The sequence below is a fragment of the Neophocaena asiaeorientalis genome, unplaced genomic scaffold, assembly GCF_003031525.2.
Source record: "Neophocaena asiaeorientalis asiaeorientalis breed wild unplaced genomic scaffold, Neophocaena_asiaeorientalis_V1.1 scaffold16, whole genome shotgun sequence".
Taxonomy (NCBI): Eukaryota; Metazoa; Chordata; class Mammalia; order Artiodactyla; family Phocoenidae; genus Neophocaena; species Neophocaena asiaeorientalis.
The window spans coordinates 2,685,299-2,701,234 of record NW_020175446.1 but is presented as its reverse complement, the minus strand read 5'-3'; the positions used below and the strand labels follow the sequence as shown (position 1 = coordinate 2,701,234).

At 46.0% G+C, this 15,936-nt stretch overlaps 1 protein-coding gene across 1 annotated transcript in view; it reads left to right on the top strand.

Moving 5' to 3' along the window:
* CSMD1 (CUB and Sushi multiple domains 1) overlaps positions 1-15,936 on the top strand; it is a 1,745,896-nt gene that overhangs the window by 325 nt on the left and 1,729,635 nt on the right. The window contains exon 2 of the mRNA XM_024768064.1: positions 23-522. Within this exon, the coding sequence (XP_024623832.1) occupies positions 23-522 (500 nt within the window). The remainder of the gene's footprint in view (positions 1-22; positions 523-15,936) is intronic.

Below are 15,936 nucleotides of genomic sequence, written 5' to 3'. Positions count from 1 at the left end.
CGCCCCCCCGTCCCTCCCGCAGCTCCCACTCGCTGGCTGGCTCTCCAGCTGCCTCCGCTCCGGGTCTCTCCCGGCTGCGCGCGCTCCTCTCCCCGCCTCGCCGCCTCCCGCAGCCTCGCCGCCTTGGTGCCTTCCTGCCCGGCTCGGCGGGCGCTAGTCCCCGGCCCCGGCCCGGCAGCCCCTTGTCGGCGCTCGGAGCAGCGCAACCCTGCCTGCAGTGGTTCGGGACCCGATGCTATGAGAGCGAAGCCAGCCGGGCGCCCAGACCTGCGGGAGGCGTCGGATGCGCGGCCGGTCTGGGGACCGGGATCTCTCCCCCGCTCGCCTTGCCCTCTGGTGATTCTCTGGCTCTGTCCGTAGCCCTGCCGTGCCTCGGAGGAGACGGGCGCATCCGAGAAGAGCCATCGGTGTCGTGCGCGTGTGGAATATCTGCAGACATGACTGCGTGGAGGAAATCCAAGTCGTTGCTGGCGCCGCTGGCGCTGCTGGCGCTGTGCGCGGGGCTCCTCACCGCAGCCAAGGGTAAGGCGGGCTCGCCGGTTGCCGGGGGAGATGGGGGAACCCTCCGAGGCCCCGTTTGCGAACCAGGGGCCCGTTTGGAGGAGGGCAGGGTACCGAGTGGCCGGCCTCCGCCGGTGGCTCTCCGTGGCAGACGCCCGGGGATCGCGATGCAGGGAGCCAGCTTCCATCGCCTTCTGCCCGCCCTCGTCGCCCGCGCCCCACCCCCGCCTCTCCTTCCCCCTGACTTGGGCCGAAACGAAATGTCTCTCCTTTCTCGGCGCTGGGGGCTGTTAGGGAGAAAGGAGCCAAACCCGAGTTGGGCTGAAACCGCGCCGCGGCAGGCGGTGGTGTCTCCTCGGCGATGTGGGCACAGCGGGTCCGGGTGGCTCGATGGTTCCCGGGACGTTCTCCCCGGACCCGGAGCGGCTGGGAAAGTGGCCCGGGCCGAGCGGGCCCGGCAAGTTCTGGCTCTCTCGGGGTCCGGGTGCCACGGGCGAAGCGGCCTGCAGATCGGGCACCGCGCACCCTTCCTCCCTCTCCCTCCCACGTCCACGGCCAGGCCGCCCCCTCCTTCCTCTCCCCGCACTTTGCTCCCTGCAAGTTGGAAGGACCCGGCGAGGTGCGTGGAGAGAGCAGGGGGACCTGGACGGGGTTCAGCTCCGGAGACAGTCGCCTGCTCACAGGGTTCTTCCCCGCTGCCACCCCTGGTCAGGGGAAGGAGTGTCCCCGGGTCGCTCCTCGGCTTGGAGCTCCGTGAACTTGGTGTTCTCCTTGAAACGAGTTTGGGAATGTTTTCCGCCAACTAGCCTACAGGCTGCAACCTCGGGGCTGGCAGCAGCTCCTGCACTTGTCTGTTCTCTGGGAAAGAAAACAAGGTCCCTCTTGATTCAGAGAGAGAGGGAGAGAGAGACAGAGAAGAGAGAGAGAGGATATAGATGATTTTCACATTGCAAAGTACCTGCCCCCATTTCCTCATTTTAGCTTCCTTGGATACTCGCCCCGCGCTCGATCGATCAGCACACACCGTCCCACTCCTGAAAATATCTATATCTATAATTTTTTTCTTTTCCGTTTTAAAGGATGGAGTCAAATCATGTTTTTGTTTGTTTTTTAATGGTAATTTGCTCTTTCCCATGTAAAACTCCCCTTTCCTCTCTAGATTCTTCCATCTTCTTTTCCTCCCATTTTCTATTCCTTCAGTGTTCCAGATTCAGGGGTGATTGACAAGGCGAAGGAGGACTGTCTCTGGTGCCGTAGGAAAACTCCAGATGGGCCCGGCCTGGGGCGAGATGGAGCGACGGCAGATTAGGCGTCCCCGCGCGGTGGCTCCTCTCCGAAAGCACTGGGGTGTCACAAAGGGGTGTCTATGGGAATGCGCCCCACGATCCCAGGGAGCGCAAACGCAGGGTTAGTTGCTGGAACTCAGGGTTGCTCGGGACTGGGGAGCTTCCCAAAGACGCCGACCCTCCGCCCACCTGCCCGGCTTGGTCCAGCCGCCCCGCCTGGGGCGCCGCTGATGGAGCCTCCGCGGAGGCACGGCCAGCCGAGCCGGGCAGGCGGGCAGCGGCCTCCGGGCCCGCTGGATTGGCTGGGCACAGAGGGCGAAGCAGGAAGAGTCGAGGGCGAAGAGGGCTGTCCCTGGCAGGTGTGCGTTTGTTTGTCGGGGGTCCCACCAAGCCCCTGCGCGGAGAGGAAACACCTGCTACACAACTCTGCACAACTTCCCGCTCCTCTCCCCGGCGCTCCAAGCCCAGCTGGGCCCCGGCCGCCTCCCGGCCCCGGCAGGCAGCTCAGCCTCTGAGCGCACTCTCGGTTCCCCGCGGTTCCGCGCGCTCTGAGCGCCCTTCCCCTGCAATTCGCAGGGGTTGCTGTGCCGAGGAGGCGGCGGGTCGGCCGGGGCTGCTTAATAATCCGCACACTTGTGTGCCGGGCGGATGCCGCCGCCGCCGCCGCTGCGCGGGTGGGCCGGGCCTCTGGGCTCGGGCGGGGACGGGACCGGGGGCTGCCCTGGCTGATCCCGGGTCAACCCGGCAAGGGGCGCAAAGTCCTGGGCTCCCTGGATGGGCAGCCGCATGGAAGACAGAGCCTCCTGCGCGCTGGGGGTCCTAGGTGCCGGCTGTAGAAGCCAAGAAGTGGAACCCAGGGTCCCTTGGCGTGCGCGGTGCGTCACCCCCGGGGGGTCCGGGGCCGCGTCTCCTCTGCGCCCGCGGGGTCAAGTGGGCGCGCAGGTGGCCGCGTGGGAGCGGGATGCGGGCAGGAGGCTGGGGACGCCAGCGCCGGCGTGGCCCTGCGAGCGGTCTGGCGGCTGGGGGGCGGTGGGGGGCGGTCGCAGTCCCCTTGGTGAGCGAGCCCGGGTGGCCAAGGTCGGGCCTCTGCTGGGGGGCGCCCGGGCCGCACGCGCGCGGGAAGGCTTCCCTGACGAGGAGCGGGGAGCGCTGGGGGCAGCGCCAGCCGCCGCCGCGGGAGCCGAGCCGAGCGCGCCCAGGTGGCGACTCCCGCGGCGGCGCAGGCGGGCGGAGAGTTCTGCTGCGTGGGGCGGAATTCGTGACCTGTTTGCGAGTCGTGAGAGGCTGGAGGCGGCTGCGGTCGCGGTCATCAGAACTCGGTACCTTCAGTACCCGGGTTGTCAGCTGTAGTTGATTGTGCTTTCAGCCGGGGGTACCCGGGATTCCCTTGTGATTCTCTTTTTCATTTTGATTACTAACGCTATTGTAAAGGTTGAGTCTCAAGTGTACATACCTCTTTAAAAGCAGCACACTTGCAGGGACCACGGGAGAGGGAAGAAGGCTTGAAAGCCTCTACAGTAGTCATCTAGTGAATAGGTGGAATAATGCATTCCTTGAGCACTGAGATTTGCGCCCTTTATCTGGGGCTGATCTACTGGCTGTATGGACAGAGTTGGCTTCTCAGTTGTGTTTTGCCAGTTTGTGCAGCAAGGAGAATGCAGCTATTTGCAGGCATTATTCAGAAAGTGTACTAAAAAGAGGCACATATAATAGTAGCCCTGTGGGTCTCACCGTAGGAAGTCTGGTAGAGAAAGGTGGAGTGTTTCTCAAAATCCCTGATTCTGAAATTCACCAACCCACCCAGCAAATACATTTAAGTATTTGGGGGGAGAGGGAAGGGAGGGGGACAGAGAGGGAGGGAGGGAGGGGGTGGAGAGAGAGAGAGGCGTTTCCCAAACCTGCCTACTTCTATGTGAGTTACCTCAATTCTCATCACCAGGAAGGATGCTAAGACCTTTCATTTGCTGGCCAGGATCCTTATGGCTGGGCCATTGCACACATATGTATATATGTACTCTCTCCTGGGGGAGACAGGAGCTCCTGTGAATAAGTGGCTTTCGAGGCCAACTCCTGATCACTAAAAAGGCAGGCCATCTAAAAGGAAGTTACTGTTTCTGCATTCATGATCTGCTTAGCAAATCACATTTATTTTTTATTGAGTTGTCAAAGGATTCTGTTTTTTTTTTGTTTGTTTTTTGTTTTCCAATTTATAACTCTTCAGCCCATAGCTCCAGAGCTTCTGGAGCACCTATATAATTCTTCATTAGGGACTTTAAGTCCTTAAAAAGGTAAGCAAAGGAGAGGCTTTCTTCCTCAGTGACAGGTTTTGTAAACTTGACTAGTAGGACAGTGAGGTCTCATTAAACTAGTCCCAAGGAGCCAATAGCAGGTGGTAAGTGGTAGTAGAATTCCCTCAGGTCTCAAGAATCTCTGCAAACACAGGCCTTGAAAGGAAAGGGAATCACTGTTTTGATATTGGCTTTCAGCTGGCCAATCCTGCTTGATGAGAAGAAGGCCAGGACTACAGTTGAAAGTTTGTACAGGCAGAAACAGCTCCTCCTGGGGGCAATGCTTCCTTAGTCTCCAGTTTATTGTCTCAAACAAACACCAACAGGGCTTTGAAAATGTCAAGAAAATGGTTCTGCTTCCTTTAAGAAACAGATAAACAAAGGCTCCGTGGCCGGTTAGCGCTCATTGCAGAGGAAATAGCAAATCCAGTGTAGACATTTCTAAGCTGTCAAAATGCAAACGGCATATTAAATACTCTGTGCTTTACTGAATTCGAAGCGGTCCTCTTTCTGCTGAGCTCACAGGGAAAATAAGCCACTAGGACTTGCATACGTGAGATTTAAACTTCACATTCCCTTTAGCCTTTTCTGTTTTTCTGGTGAGGTTCATTCCTCTCTGGAATTAAGAAGTTGATTGGGTACTCCTTGCATAGAGTAGATGACAAAGCTATGTTGTCTTTTAATTTTATTTGTTTAGCTAATACATCAGAAGAAGACATCTGAGTTAAAGGTATAGATACTGTACAGCCTACGGTATTTGCGTCCTTGGGTTGCCTGGTCATATTTAAAAGCCTGTTGGTCCCTGTGACACTGGAGTAGGAAGCTGGATTACTGGACCAGTAGTGGTAACTGATAGAATCAAACCAGTTTCACTCTGCAGTCAGGCCACCATGGAGACCAAACGTGGCTAATGTTTGAAACAGGAGAACTGGCGTGGATGTGCCATCTGGGGCAAAGAAATTGACACTTAGGCTGGGCTGAAAATAACTGATCCTAAAGGAAATCAACCCCTTGAGCTTGTCTTCAGTTGCATGGCCACTGGGCTTCGCTCACTGGGTGTCCATTTCAGAACCACCTATGAGTATGAAAATCAGATAATCATATTGGGGTATTTGCCTAAGTGCAAGGAAATAAGTCTCTTGTACTGTGATGTTAAGATGGCCTTAAATGACCTTTGACTAATTAATCTGTCCATATGTAGGGTGGAATTTAGGCCCTAGTATGCAAGTGCATAAGTACCAGGATTTAAATTCCCATTATACAAAAAAAGAGTAGAAGAAAATTTGTTCATTGAACTGGTTACAACTGACTGGTCGTAGCAGCTTTTTATGGAAATAACGCACACTGTGTGGTCCTCCTACCCCTACAGACCAACCTCTTTGGATGCAGAGTATGACACACGTTTTTCTTTTCTTTTCAGTTTTGAATTTAGCTGCCATTTCCTTAAACCGTCTATACCAACCCCTAGCTGGGCGGAGAGGAAACGCCCTCAGTGCTCTAGGGAGGCCGCACAGTCTGTCTTTAGTCTTGAGCATCTTTGTTCTAGGTGGAGGAGATTTCATCACCGCTAGGCACACCATCTCATTTAGCAAAACTTCCTTCTGCATATGCTGGAAACACTCTACTTAGGAATAACATTACAACAAATTAACTTGATTTACAGTCACTGTTACTTTGACCCACTATATGTCTCTCTTGCTAAAACTTCTTTGGTGAATGAAAAACATGCAGGTGTGGACATGTATTAAAAATAACTACTGTGTCTTTTATGCTTCTAATACATATTGCAATTTATTGGTTGAAATCCTCCTGCGTTATCTTGCACTAGTTTTAGCTCAGGGAAAGCTATAAAAGGGAAAGGGATATTTCACAATTGTCATTCTTCGCAAATATAAGTAGAATAAAAGTGATACTTCCATCTTAATGCTTATAATCTTAATGTGATTTTGCCCCATTGTCTGGAAAGCAGGAAGTCATGAATAATGCTTTGTGATTTAAAAATTATCCTTGTTACTAACATGAGATCAAGGGAGATAGAGGCATGAAAGAATCTCGTTGGTACTACTACTTTCCAGTTTTTTTCACAAATGAGTCACTTTTAGGATTTTATTACAACCCGAGATTTAAATTACGTAAAATATTACCCTGATTCTAAGCACCTTTATTCATTTATTTTGGGGTCGTGTGTGTTTTGGAGGGTCTTCACCTCAGTAAGATCCAAGAAAACCTCATGTGGCATGTAGATATTATTAATGTAAATCCAACTGTCTGCCTGATTTATCCAGATAATTTTAAGCCACATGAGTCCCAGTGGAATCAGAGCAGCTTTTGAGGACATCAAGCATTTCTCCAATGTATGTTTTGGGTACTAAACATGTTACCTTTATCGTAGTAGATGTTGGCATTGTCGCCTTGATGTCGAGTTTTTGAATAATCCTTTTTGTGCGGAATAATCACTTGAGGGCTTGTTTAAATGCAAATCCCGAGGCTTCTCCCTCGAGTGGAGTTTCGGGTGGTGTCAGAGATCTATCTATTTATCTATCTATCTCTCTACCTCGACCTCCCTTTCAATAAGAGTCCTCAAAATCTAATAACCTCTTCACCGAATATACTATATTATGAAACTGTGCAATTATTTCAGGAGAATTTTTCTTTATCATTAGTGCCCCCGTTATCTCTGTTCATCATTCTAGACTGTTTAATCTTTTTTTTTTTTTTAATAGTTTTACAGCAAAGCTGAGATTCAAGTTCCTTGTCCGTAGTGTTTATATTATGGGATGACTTCAAGGGATAATTTTACTCTTTCATATAAAAATACCATACGAATAAATTACTTTTTTTTCTTTTACTGTTTAGTATACTCTGATATGATTAGCGTTACAGAAAAAGGAGCTAAGTGTTAGGTTAAAATTAGAATTATTTGGGGAGGGATCTCTAAAGCCTTTGAAATTAATTGTGAATTCTAAGCAGTCCTTTTCCAGATGCCTGGTGAATCTCTGTGTCTTTCTTCACAGAAACTTACTTATTTCTCCTCTTGTTTTTAAGAGAAAGTGTCTTTATTGATCTTTCACAAGTGAGTAGTTGTCTACATGAAGTTGAGAGTCATGTAAAATATATGGTGGGCTCTCGCCATTCCTGTTCCTATAAAATTCCGCATCCTTGACCTGAGTTCTTAAAACCAGAGAACTCCCTGCGTGAATTTTCACTTCCTTTTTCTATCAGTAAATGGATAATCAGCACCACAGACCTTTGACTTTTATGCAAATAGAGAATCTTCAGAGATACAGAAAGTTAAACACAGCTCCTTCTTAGAAAATGGATTCTACTGGGCTTAAGGATATTCACTTTTCTTTCAAAGGATGAACCAGAGTGTGTTCAAAGGCTGTCAACAATTTTTGTCTCCTTGTTTCAGACTTTTTGTGTGTGTGGTTAGAAAAGTGATGTACTTTGATGTATAATACAACTGTGGATAAGACTTGCAGGGTGTGATCGACACTTCGTACATAAGAGAGGAGGGACCCTGATGACATAAGAAGGGTCATATTTTTACAAGAAATTAACAAAATGGAGCAGATACTCCCCTTCTTGCGCTACAAATGTAAATTTCTTTGGCATCAATCTTGCCTTCCTGTCTGTCTCATTCTTGTTCTCCTTTCTTTCAAAATATAATTATTGTGAACAATTTAAGTCAAATCCAGCCATTAGAGTTTTTTCTCTTTTTTATGGTGCTGGCTCTAGAAACGAGGTTGCAGTTTATCTGTGGGCTACCTGCTCAGTATGGGTGCTCCCTTTTGTATGGAAACAATACGTTTTCTAAATATAAATCCTTATACTTAAAAAATTTTTTTTGTAGATGACATCAAGAGAAAGTCAAGTGGGAAAAATCATCTCATTTATTACATTTAAGCATCTAGGAGGAGATGCTATCATTTGAGGGGAATGTATGTTTCTAGTCAACTACCATGCTTAGCAATGAAGACCTAGGGGCCAGAGAAGAGATTTGGGAAGTCTAGACTCTTAAATAGGTTTAGAGTCACCCTTCTGCTCACTTGAAGCGTTACAGCAGGTGGCCACTAGAATGGCTCAAGTCAGTATCAGTGGAATTCACAAGTACTTGCTATTTACCTACACACTTTATAAACAAAGAAGACTGAATCTGTGATGCCCCTCCTGGAGCTTACATTCTTCAAAACAGAAACAACAAAACTAAAATAGCTGGACTTTGATTAGTGTTTATACAAATATTAGACTGTGTCAGAGACATTAAAGGTCATGCAGATGTTGGAGAGGAGTTTGCATAAGAGGTGAGATCTTGATTCAGCCTCTCAAAGTCTGGAGGAGAAAAGAACAGGGACAAAAGGTGTGAGAAAGAAGCTGAGTGAGAACTGGCCCTGAGGAAGTACAGCCAGATACCCCCCCACACTTTTTTTAAAGCGCGGCGGGGACCAGGTTAAGTGTTGAGCGTGTAGATGAACCTATAAATATTGATGCTTGGTGGAATCCTCCTCAGAAATTCTTCTGTGGGTCCTTAAAGCTAAAAGACCAAGTGTGAAGGCATGTAAGCTACCGTCCTAAGACTATTTCCTGAAATATGAAAATAGACATCTTTTTCTTGGCCTTCCCTCCTCCTTCCCTCACACAACCAGTGGGTCAGGCCCTGCCTTTTTTGGCTGGGAATCTATTTCTTGGAAACGGGAATTTTTGTTTTCTCGAACATCTTTTCCCCCCAGGTCCCAGGATTGTTGCTGTAACTGTCGTGTTTTGTTGTAATGACCTCTAGAATGTAGTACAAACAGAACATTGGGTAGGAGAAAAAGCACTTTTTGGTTTGCTGGTAATGTGTTTTGGCATCGTAAGTACTATGTACTTGTGCAGAATACAGCGTGTTTCCCCCAAACTGACTTGCAGAGTGTTTCATAATCTGGCTTCATCTCTCACGCTCTGTCTCTGTGCTTCCTCCTGGTGACTCCAACTTCAACTAAATCAGTGTAATGCACATCCTGAAATGCACCTTGATTCCATTTATCCCGAGCCTAGCAGCTTGAGTCCGCTTCTGCTTACCTCTCCCTTAGCCAGTCACCCAATCGCTCCTTCATCTGAATTTCTTTGTTACTTACTGTGTTTCACGATGATCTTTCATAAGATTGTAAATTGAAAGTTTAGGATCTTCTAAAACAAAACAAACAAACAAAAACATCGTTTGCTGGTTTTGTTTCCATTGGTTTATATCATTCTTACTCCATAGATTTTTTTTTTTATTGAAATATACTTGATTTACAATGTTGTGTTAGTTTCCAGTATAGAGCAAAGTGATACTTCATAGATCTTAACATTTGGAGGATTGAAAGACATTCTTGGAACTATCAAACTGTCACCATGCTTCCTTATACATTCACTATTCCTTCAATGAATAAACAACTGTTCTCATATACCTGATTCTCTCCATTTTTTTTGTGAGTCAAATTAATGTGTTGAAAATATTTTGTGAAAGGACTCATAGGAGAGAGATGACCAATGGAAGGTATCAGTAATGATTTTTTCAGGTCACTGTGCATGATTTATTTATTCACATACCTACGCTAGAACATGTCAAAATAATTAGCTTTGAAACACTATATCCAAGTTATTATCTTGCCACCCTTATTTGATTCATTCATGTTTCTTTCTCATAATTGTTTCTCTTTGTATACAAAGTAAGGTATCTAGGCTGTTTGCAGTTTTTCTTCTTCTAGTGATAATAATTTAATGATATTAGAGCGTGTTCAGATATGTCAACCTACAATTGTCATTTTGATCTTCATGGCTATTTTCTCTCTCTGCCTTTTAATTTAAAAGAACTGTATAAGAGGATTATAGAACAAAGAAGAACCGATCTCTTTCTTTTACAACTGCAGTTACAAAATTGCCTTCCCAGTGTTCTCTAGTGGCAACAAGACAAATAGAAGAGACATGGTGTCAGGGTATTTAAAAAATGAGGGGTATTCTGACCCGAAAGTACCAAACTACAGCCATGCCAAACTTGGGGGTATGATTTATAGCTCCTGGCAAATGTGTTTTTCTTTCAATTTTATGATGGATGGACAATAAGAGGCCTTTTAAAAAACAGTTGTGTTAAAAATAATATGAAGTGTTACATGACAAAGTGAAGTGATGATGGACTTTCTTACTTTTATATGTACGAACAAAACCTGTGAGAAGGAAAAAAAGTACATAAATTGGAGATCTTGTGTCATTTATTTAAGCCTTAAAATCTGAAAAAGAGGTTTGAGCCACTTTTTTATGCCTTTCAGTGAGTGTTCATTCTTTGTCCCAAATTGAGGAATCGAGTCAGAAAGTGGAAGATATTCATAGCAAGATCATGTTATGTTGTCCTCTGCTCCCCACTTTTATCCTCCCTGCCAGACCAGACATCACCAGGAGCAGTTAAGAGCTAGAAAATCGAGCTGTGAAGGACGATTGGAGGAGGAGTCTTCCTTCTCAACACTGTTTGTATCAGCAAGCTATTGCTGTGTAACATTATTACCGCAATCCAGAAGCTTAAAATACCTCAGAGATAGGACTATAGGTTCTCTGTGTCGATGTCTGTGTACAGAGTAGCTGGGTCACACGCCCTCTGCCTATGATCTGACAAGGCTGTAATCAAGGTGTTGGCTGGGACTTCAGTCTCACCTGAAGCTCAGCTGGGGAAGGACCCAGTCCTGAGATGACTCAGGTGGCTGGCGGAATTCTATTCCTTGTGGTTGTAGGACTGAGAGCTTAAGTTTATTGCTGGCCATTGGCCAGAGCTCACCCTCAGTTCCTTGAGAGGCCATCATGGTTCCTTGCCTAATGGGGCTTCCCAGCATGGCTCAAAGCCAGAGGAGAGAGAGACTCCAGCAAGTAGGGTGCTACGGCATTATATGTAATCATATGATCATGGACATACAAGCATGTGTAGCCCATCACTTTTTCCATTATTCAATTGGCTAGAAGTAAGACCCAGGTCCTGCCCACCTCAAGGGGCAGGGAACTGTAGAAGACATAAACATGAGGAGGCAGAGATCGTGGAGGCCACCCTACGAGTCTGTCCACCATGGTGTCCTAGAAATATATTGATATAGAAAGAGCATCGTTCAGTCAATAAGCAGATGGCCAAGGACCTGATTAAAAATGGGCAACAAATATAAATATTTTACAGAAAGAGCAAACATAAATGATAAATGTAGGAAAAGATCCCTAAACTTACTAGTGATCAAAATAACATTGAAAAAAGAATGTTATATTTTCCCCAGTGCCTTTTGTAAAACTACACTTGGTATATCACATGTTAGCAAGTACATAGAATAATCACTTCCATACACTATTGTTGTATATCTAGAAAAATTTAGGGAGGAGATAATTTGGCCATACCAATCACAATTCTAAAGTAGCAGATATTTTAGCCCAGAAATGTGATACATCCTTCAGCAATATATGCGTGTTCATTTTAGCCCTCTCCCTGGTAGTGAAAAACTAGAGCTTAAATGTCAGTTATCCTAAAACAGCTAAATAAATTGTTCTATAGCACACTGTGTTACCTTTACGAAAGCATGTCCATGATAAAGGATTAAGTTGAAAATTCAAAATAGTATGTATATGCCATTCCCATTTTCATGTAGGGAAAAGTCAAGTTACTTCTTTACCCATGTAAAAATATCTGAAAAGATGCACACATGATAGCATTGGCGTTTTAAGTGTCGTGTGACTTTTTTGGGTAACTGTGTCAAACTTCTCTAAATAAAATAATAGTTCTTAAATTGAAAAGAATTACCTGGAAGGAAAAAAAAAAGACAAGTAGCTTTTATCAGATCATGCTGATGAGCAGACATAGATTATAAGAGTTTTGAACTTGAAGTGACCTTCAGGTTTATAAGTCCACTCTCTTTTACTTGTGTCCAGAGAACTTGTGTCCTGCACAAATTCATAGGGAAAACTACGGCAGAACTGAGTCTAAGCGAACACTCCTCCCATGGGAGCCCACATGCCTCTTGGTGACCCAACTCTCCATCTCCCCCACCCCCGCCATCCCCCTGGTGTAAGTACAATCTCCTGACATGATCATCTGTGAGGACAGTGTGGCTAGGAATGTTCTAGGCTTAAACTAAAACCCTGATATGATCCTAGCAGCTAGAGAAGCACAGCATTCAACCTTCATACTTCTGAGATGGTCCAGAACCGCTGGGGGCACTGCAGGACCCTCAGTAGGATGGAAACATGTTAAACGATTTAGCTACTTTGTTAAATAGTTACCTGCCATAATTTTTTTTTAGGTCAGGAAAGACACAGTGCCACAATGTCACCTAGCTGGTGGTCCCTTTGTGTTCATAGTTAATATATTTTCTATCAACGATCATTTGAAGGACACATTTGTCCTGGAAGAATATTTAATTCCAAAGAACTCAACACTTGAAACTCCACTACACTGAGATCTTTTATTTATTGGAACTGCTCCAGTTAGTACAGTTAGACAGTTGCCTGTTCGCATTTCTTAGTGATTAGAAGCACTTGAATCATGAAATCACTCCACGGAAGTGAGAACCAGTTCATTTTTCCGATTGACCATTAATGTCGGAGGATAGAAATCGTCTTAAGTTTCTATGTGCTCAGGGTACCATTTTGGACAGGATATACAGAAATGCTGTTTTATGTGTCCGACAGCATCCTCCAGGCAGCTACACAGTTAGGGTTCAGTCTCTATATCTGCCTCTAGTAGTATATGCCTTAAAGGACGTAAAACTCTCTCACACACTGTATCCTCATCTTTGCAAAGAGCTGTTAACTGGACTTAATAAGGATTCGATGAATGAGCACAGATAAAAAGCTTAGAACGGGACCTGGCAGTTACTAATCTTAAGTAAATGTTACAACTGTTTTATTATGGCAACTAAAATATTAGACTGTCAATTCTAGTTGTGGCCACAGAAGTAACATTGGGGAAAGCCCAGTTTTGCTGGAGAGAAATTATTTGTAAGTGGAGATGAATAATTTAATAATTACATTTGTATGTGAGTGTCTTATATTTTTATAAGAATCATCCTGATACTAGTTTCTACAGTTCTTTGGGATGTTCAGAATACTCTTACATTCGCTACTTCGTTGACAGATTTAAAAAAGTATATCGATTGCTCAGTTAGGTCAAGTGATAATTGGATCCCCGTCATGATTTGGCCTCACGCCTCACATTTGGGTTGAATAACGTTAAATGCTCAGTACAGGCACTTTGAAGAAATGTGTTTTAAAGTCATTTATGACCAGGAAGCCTTGAAATTTGAAGTGACCATGAGAGAAACAATAAAAGAAAAGAGTAGAAAACTTTTAAAAATAGCATTGTCTGAAGGCTCATTGGCTGTATTCTTTTTTTTTTGCGGTATGCGGGCCTCTCACTGCTGTGGCCTCTCCCGTTGCGGAGCACAGGCTCCGGACACGCAGGCTCAGCGGCCATGGCTCACGGGCTCAGCCGCTCTGCAGCATGCGGGATCTTCCCGGACCGGGGCACGAACCTGTGTCCCCTGCATCGGCAGGCGGACTCTCAACCACTGCGCCACCAGGGAAGCCCCACGCGATGCTTTTATATTCGGAAAGAGTTTGTATATTTTTTCTAATTGCATAGTTTCTCCTAAGAAAAGTATCTGAGGTTACTTTTACAAAGAAAATTTGAAATACTGCACCTTGCCAAGTAAGCCTTGTGAAAAGCCTGTGTAGATGAGGTCTTTGCTAGGTGGCGTAGTAAACATTACCTTTCTGAACATGGAGGACAATCGGTGGAATTGGAGAGTCTGGAAGATTAAGGTGTGTAGAATTGTTAGGACCCTGTTCATTGACTTAAACTCAGACCCCTTCCGTAAAGATGGAGCAGTCAGTAGTGCCAGGACAGTCAGGCTCTGGCCCTTTCCTTCTGGTCTAGGCTTCCCAGTTTACCCAGTTTAGGGTCTCATCACTTAAGTATGATTGACCATTGAATTGAAAATCTGCCATACCTCCTCCTCCTTCTCTAGGTCTGAATACCTGTGTTGAATATTCAAAGGTAGAGTCTGTCAACAGAAATAATCAATAAGCAGTCAATAATAAGAATAGAAAAGAGTTTTATTTGAGCCAAACTGAGGACTACAGCCCGGAAGCCAGCTTCCCAGATAGTGCTGAGGAACTGCTCCAGAGAAGCGGGGTTTTCAGCACAATTTCATGTCTTGTCAGAGCAAAGAACATTAAACAAGCCGGGGATACATTGCTTCAAGTTTTAAAAAAAAACAAAAAAAACAGATCAGCCTGTACACAGAGAGTCAGTATGGCTTTGGCTTCTGGGAAGGGAATCTTATCATTGAAGAAGGATGAGCATTGGCCTCCCAAGAAGGAAGGCATTTCGTCTTTATTTTTAACATGGACACATTCTTTACTTCTGGTCAGAAGTTATTATTTAATTATCTTCTTTAATAATTAAAGCAGGTGTACAATGTACGTCTGATAGACCGCAAACAGGCTGTTCTAGTCAGCATCAATTTCAAGTTGACCCACGTATAAGCCAGAATAACTTCCCCACACATTGATATGTGAACATTTCTTTTATCAAGTCCCTACGTGTGAAAGCCCCAGTTAGAGTGACTCAGATACGTGCTGCATGGTGGTCTGTCCAGGGTCACGTGATCAAGACTTTCAGAACAGGCAGCCCAGGACCCCAGTGGCCAATAGCAAAGCACGAACCCTTCGAACTCAAGGGGGCCAGCCTGCTATCCAAGGGACCGTCCGTGTCTCCCCATCCAAAGTGGCCAATTGCAGCCAACATCGAAACCTGCCGATTCAGCCACTCTGTAGGGCCTGCAGAAGAGGAAGGAGAGGCCTTGGTGCTGGGGACTTGGTGAACATGGGAGCGAGTGGGTGGATTAAGTACTGAAAGGTTGCTCAGCCGGTTCCTGACAGGCCAGCCCTCTGTGTCCTCAGGTGGGGTCCTGCCTCAGGCCCCCTGCTTCCATGCCCACTGCATCTTCTCCAGTGAAAGCTAACTCGGCAGCAGTGGAACCTGTGCTTCTGCAACTTAGTTTTAAATGGAGTCTGTTACAGAGACGCCCATTCAACATTTCTCCAGCAAGCGTGACTCCAGACCTAGGTTCTGCCTGTCACGTGGGGCAGTGGCTTTGCGAGGATGTACATCAGCAGAGTGATTTCGGTGAGGTCCACCTGAACGTGGTCTTGAGTGAGGTGCTGTCCGGGTGATCTTCTCAGGAGCTCTGGGAATTTAAGTTTTTAGGCCACTTTTAGAGCCCAGGAAAGAGAAGGCATTGTTCCCCAGTGTGCAGGAGACCAGGAATATGTACTCACCACTCACACACACCGGTCTCCTTTAGCTTGAAACCCTTTTGCCTCTGCCACAGGATTAACTGCTAAATGAGCTTATGCTGAGCAGTGCTGTGTTTTGAATGACGATGAAACTTCTTGCCTTGTATCAGAGAGTAGAGCTTTACATTCTAATCTGATTTTTGCAGAATAACTCATATTCTATTTGGCTATTCTTGAAGGAGCTACGTCATCAATTAATTTTTTTTCGCGATAGAAAATAGTTAACAAAAGCATAAAACTAATGATCAACGTTATATAGAAAGACTAGGAACCAGTGGTTGAGGAACACGTGGTCCATGTAGAGAATCGCACCAATATGACTGTTGGTAGTAAAATTTGTATAAAAACGAGCACTTGACCAGCACTTACCACGGCCAGTTCTCGTGCATATGGGAGACACCTGACAAATTTCAGTGTTTGGAGAAAAAGGCAACAACAGGTGCCCTGATTCCACCACTTCAGAAAACACTTGATCCCCCTGTGGGTCTTCTTTGCTTATTGCTGACTAGAGATGT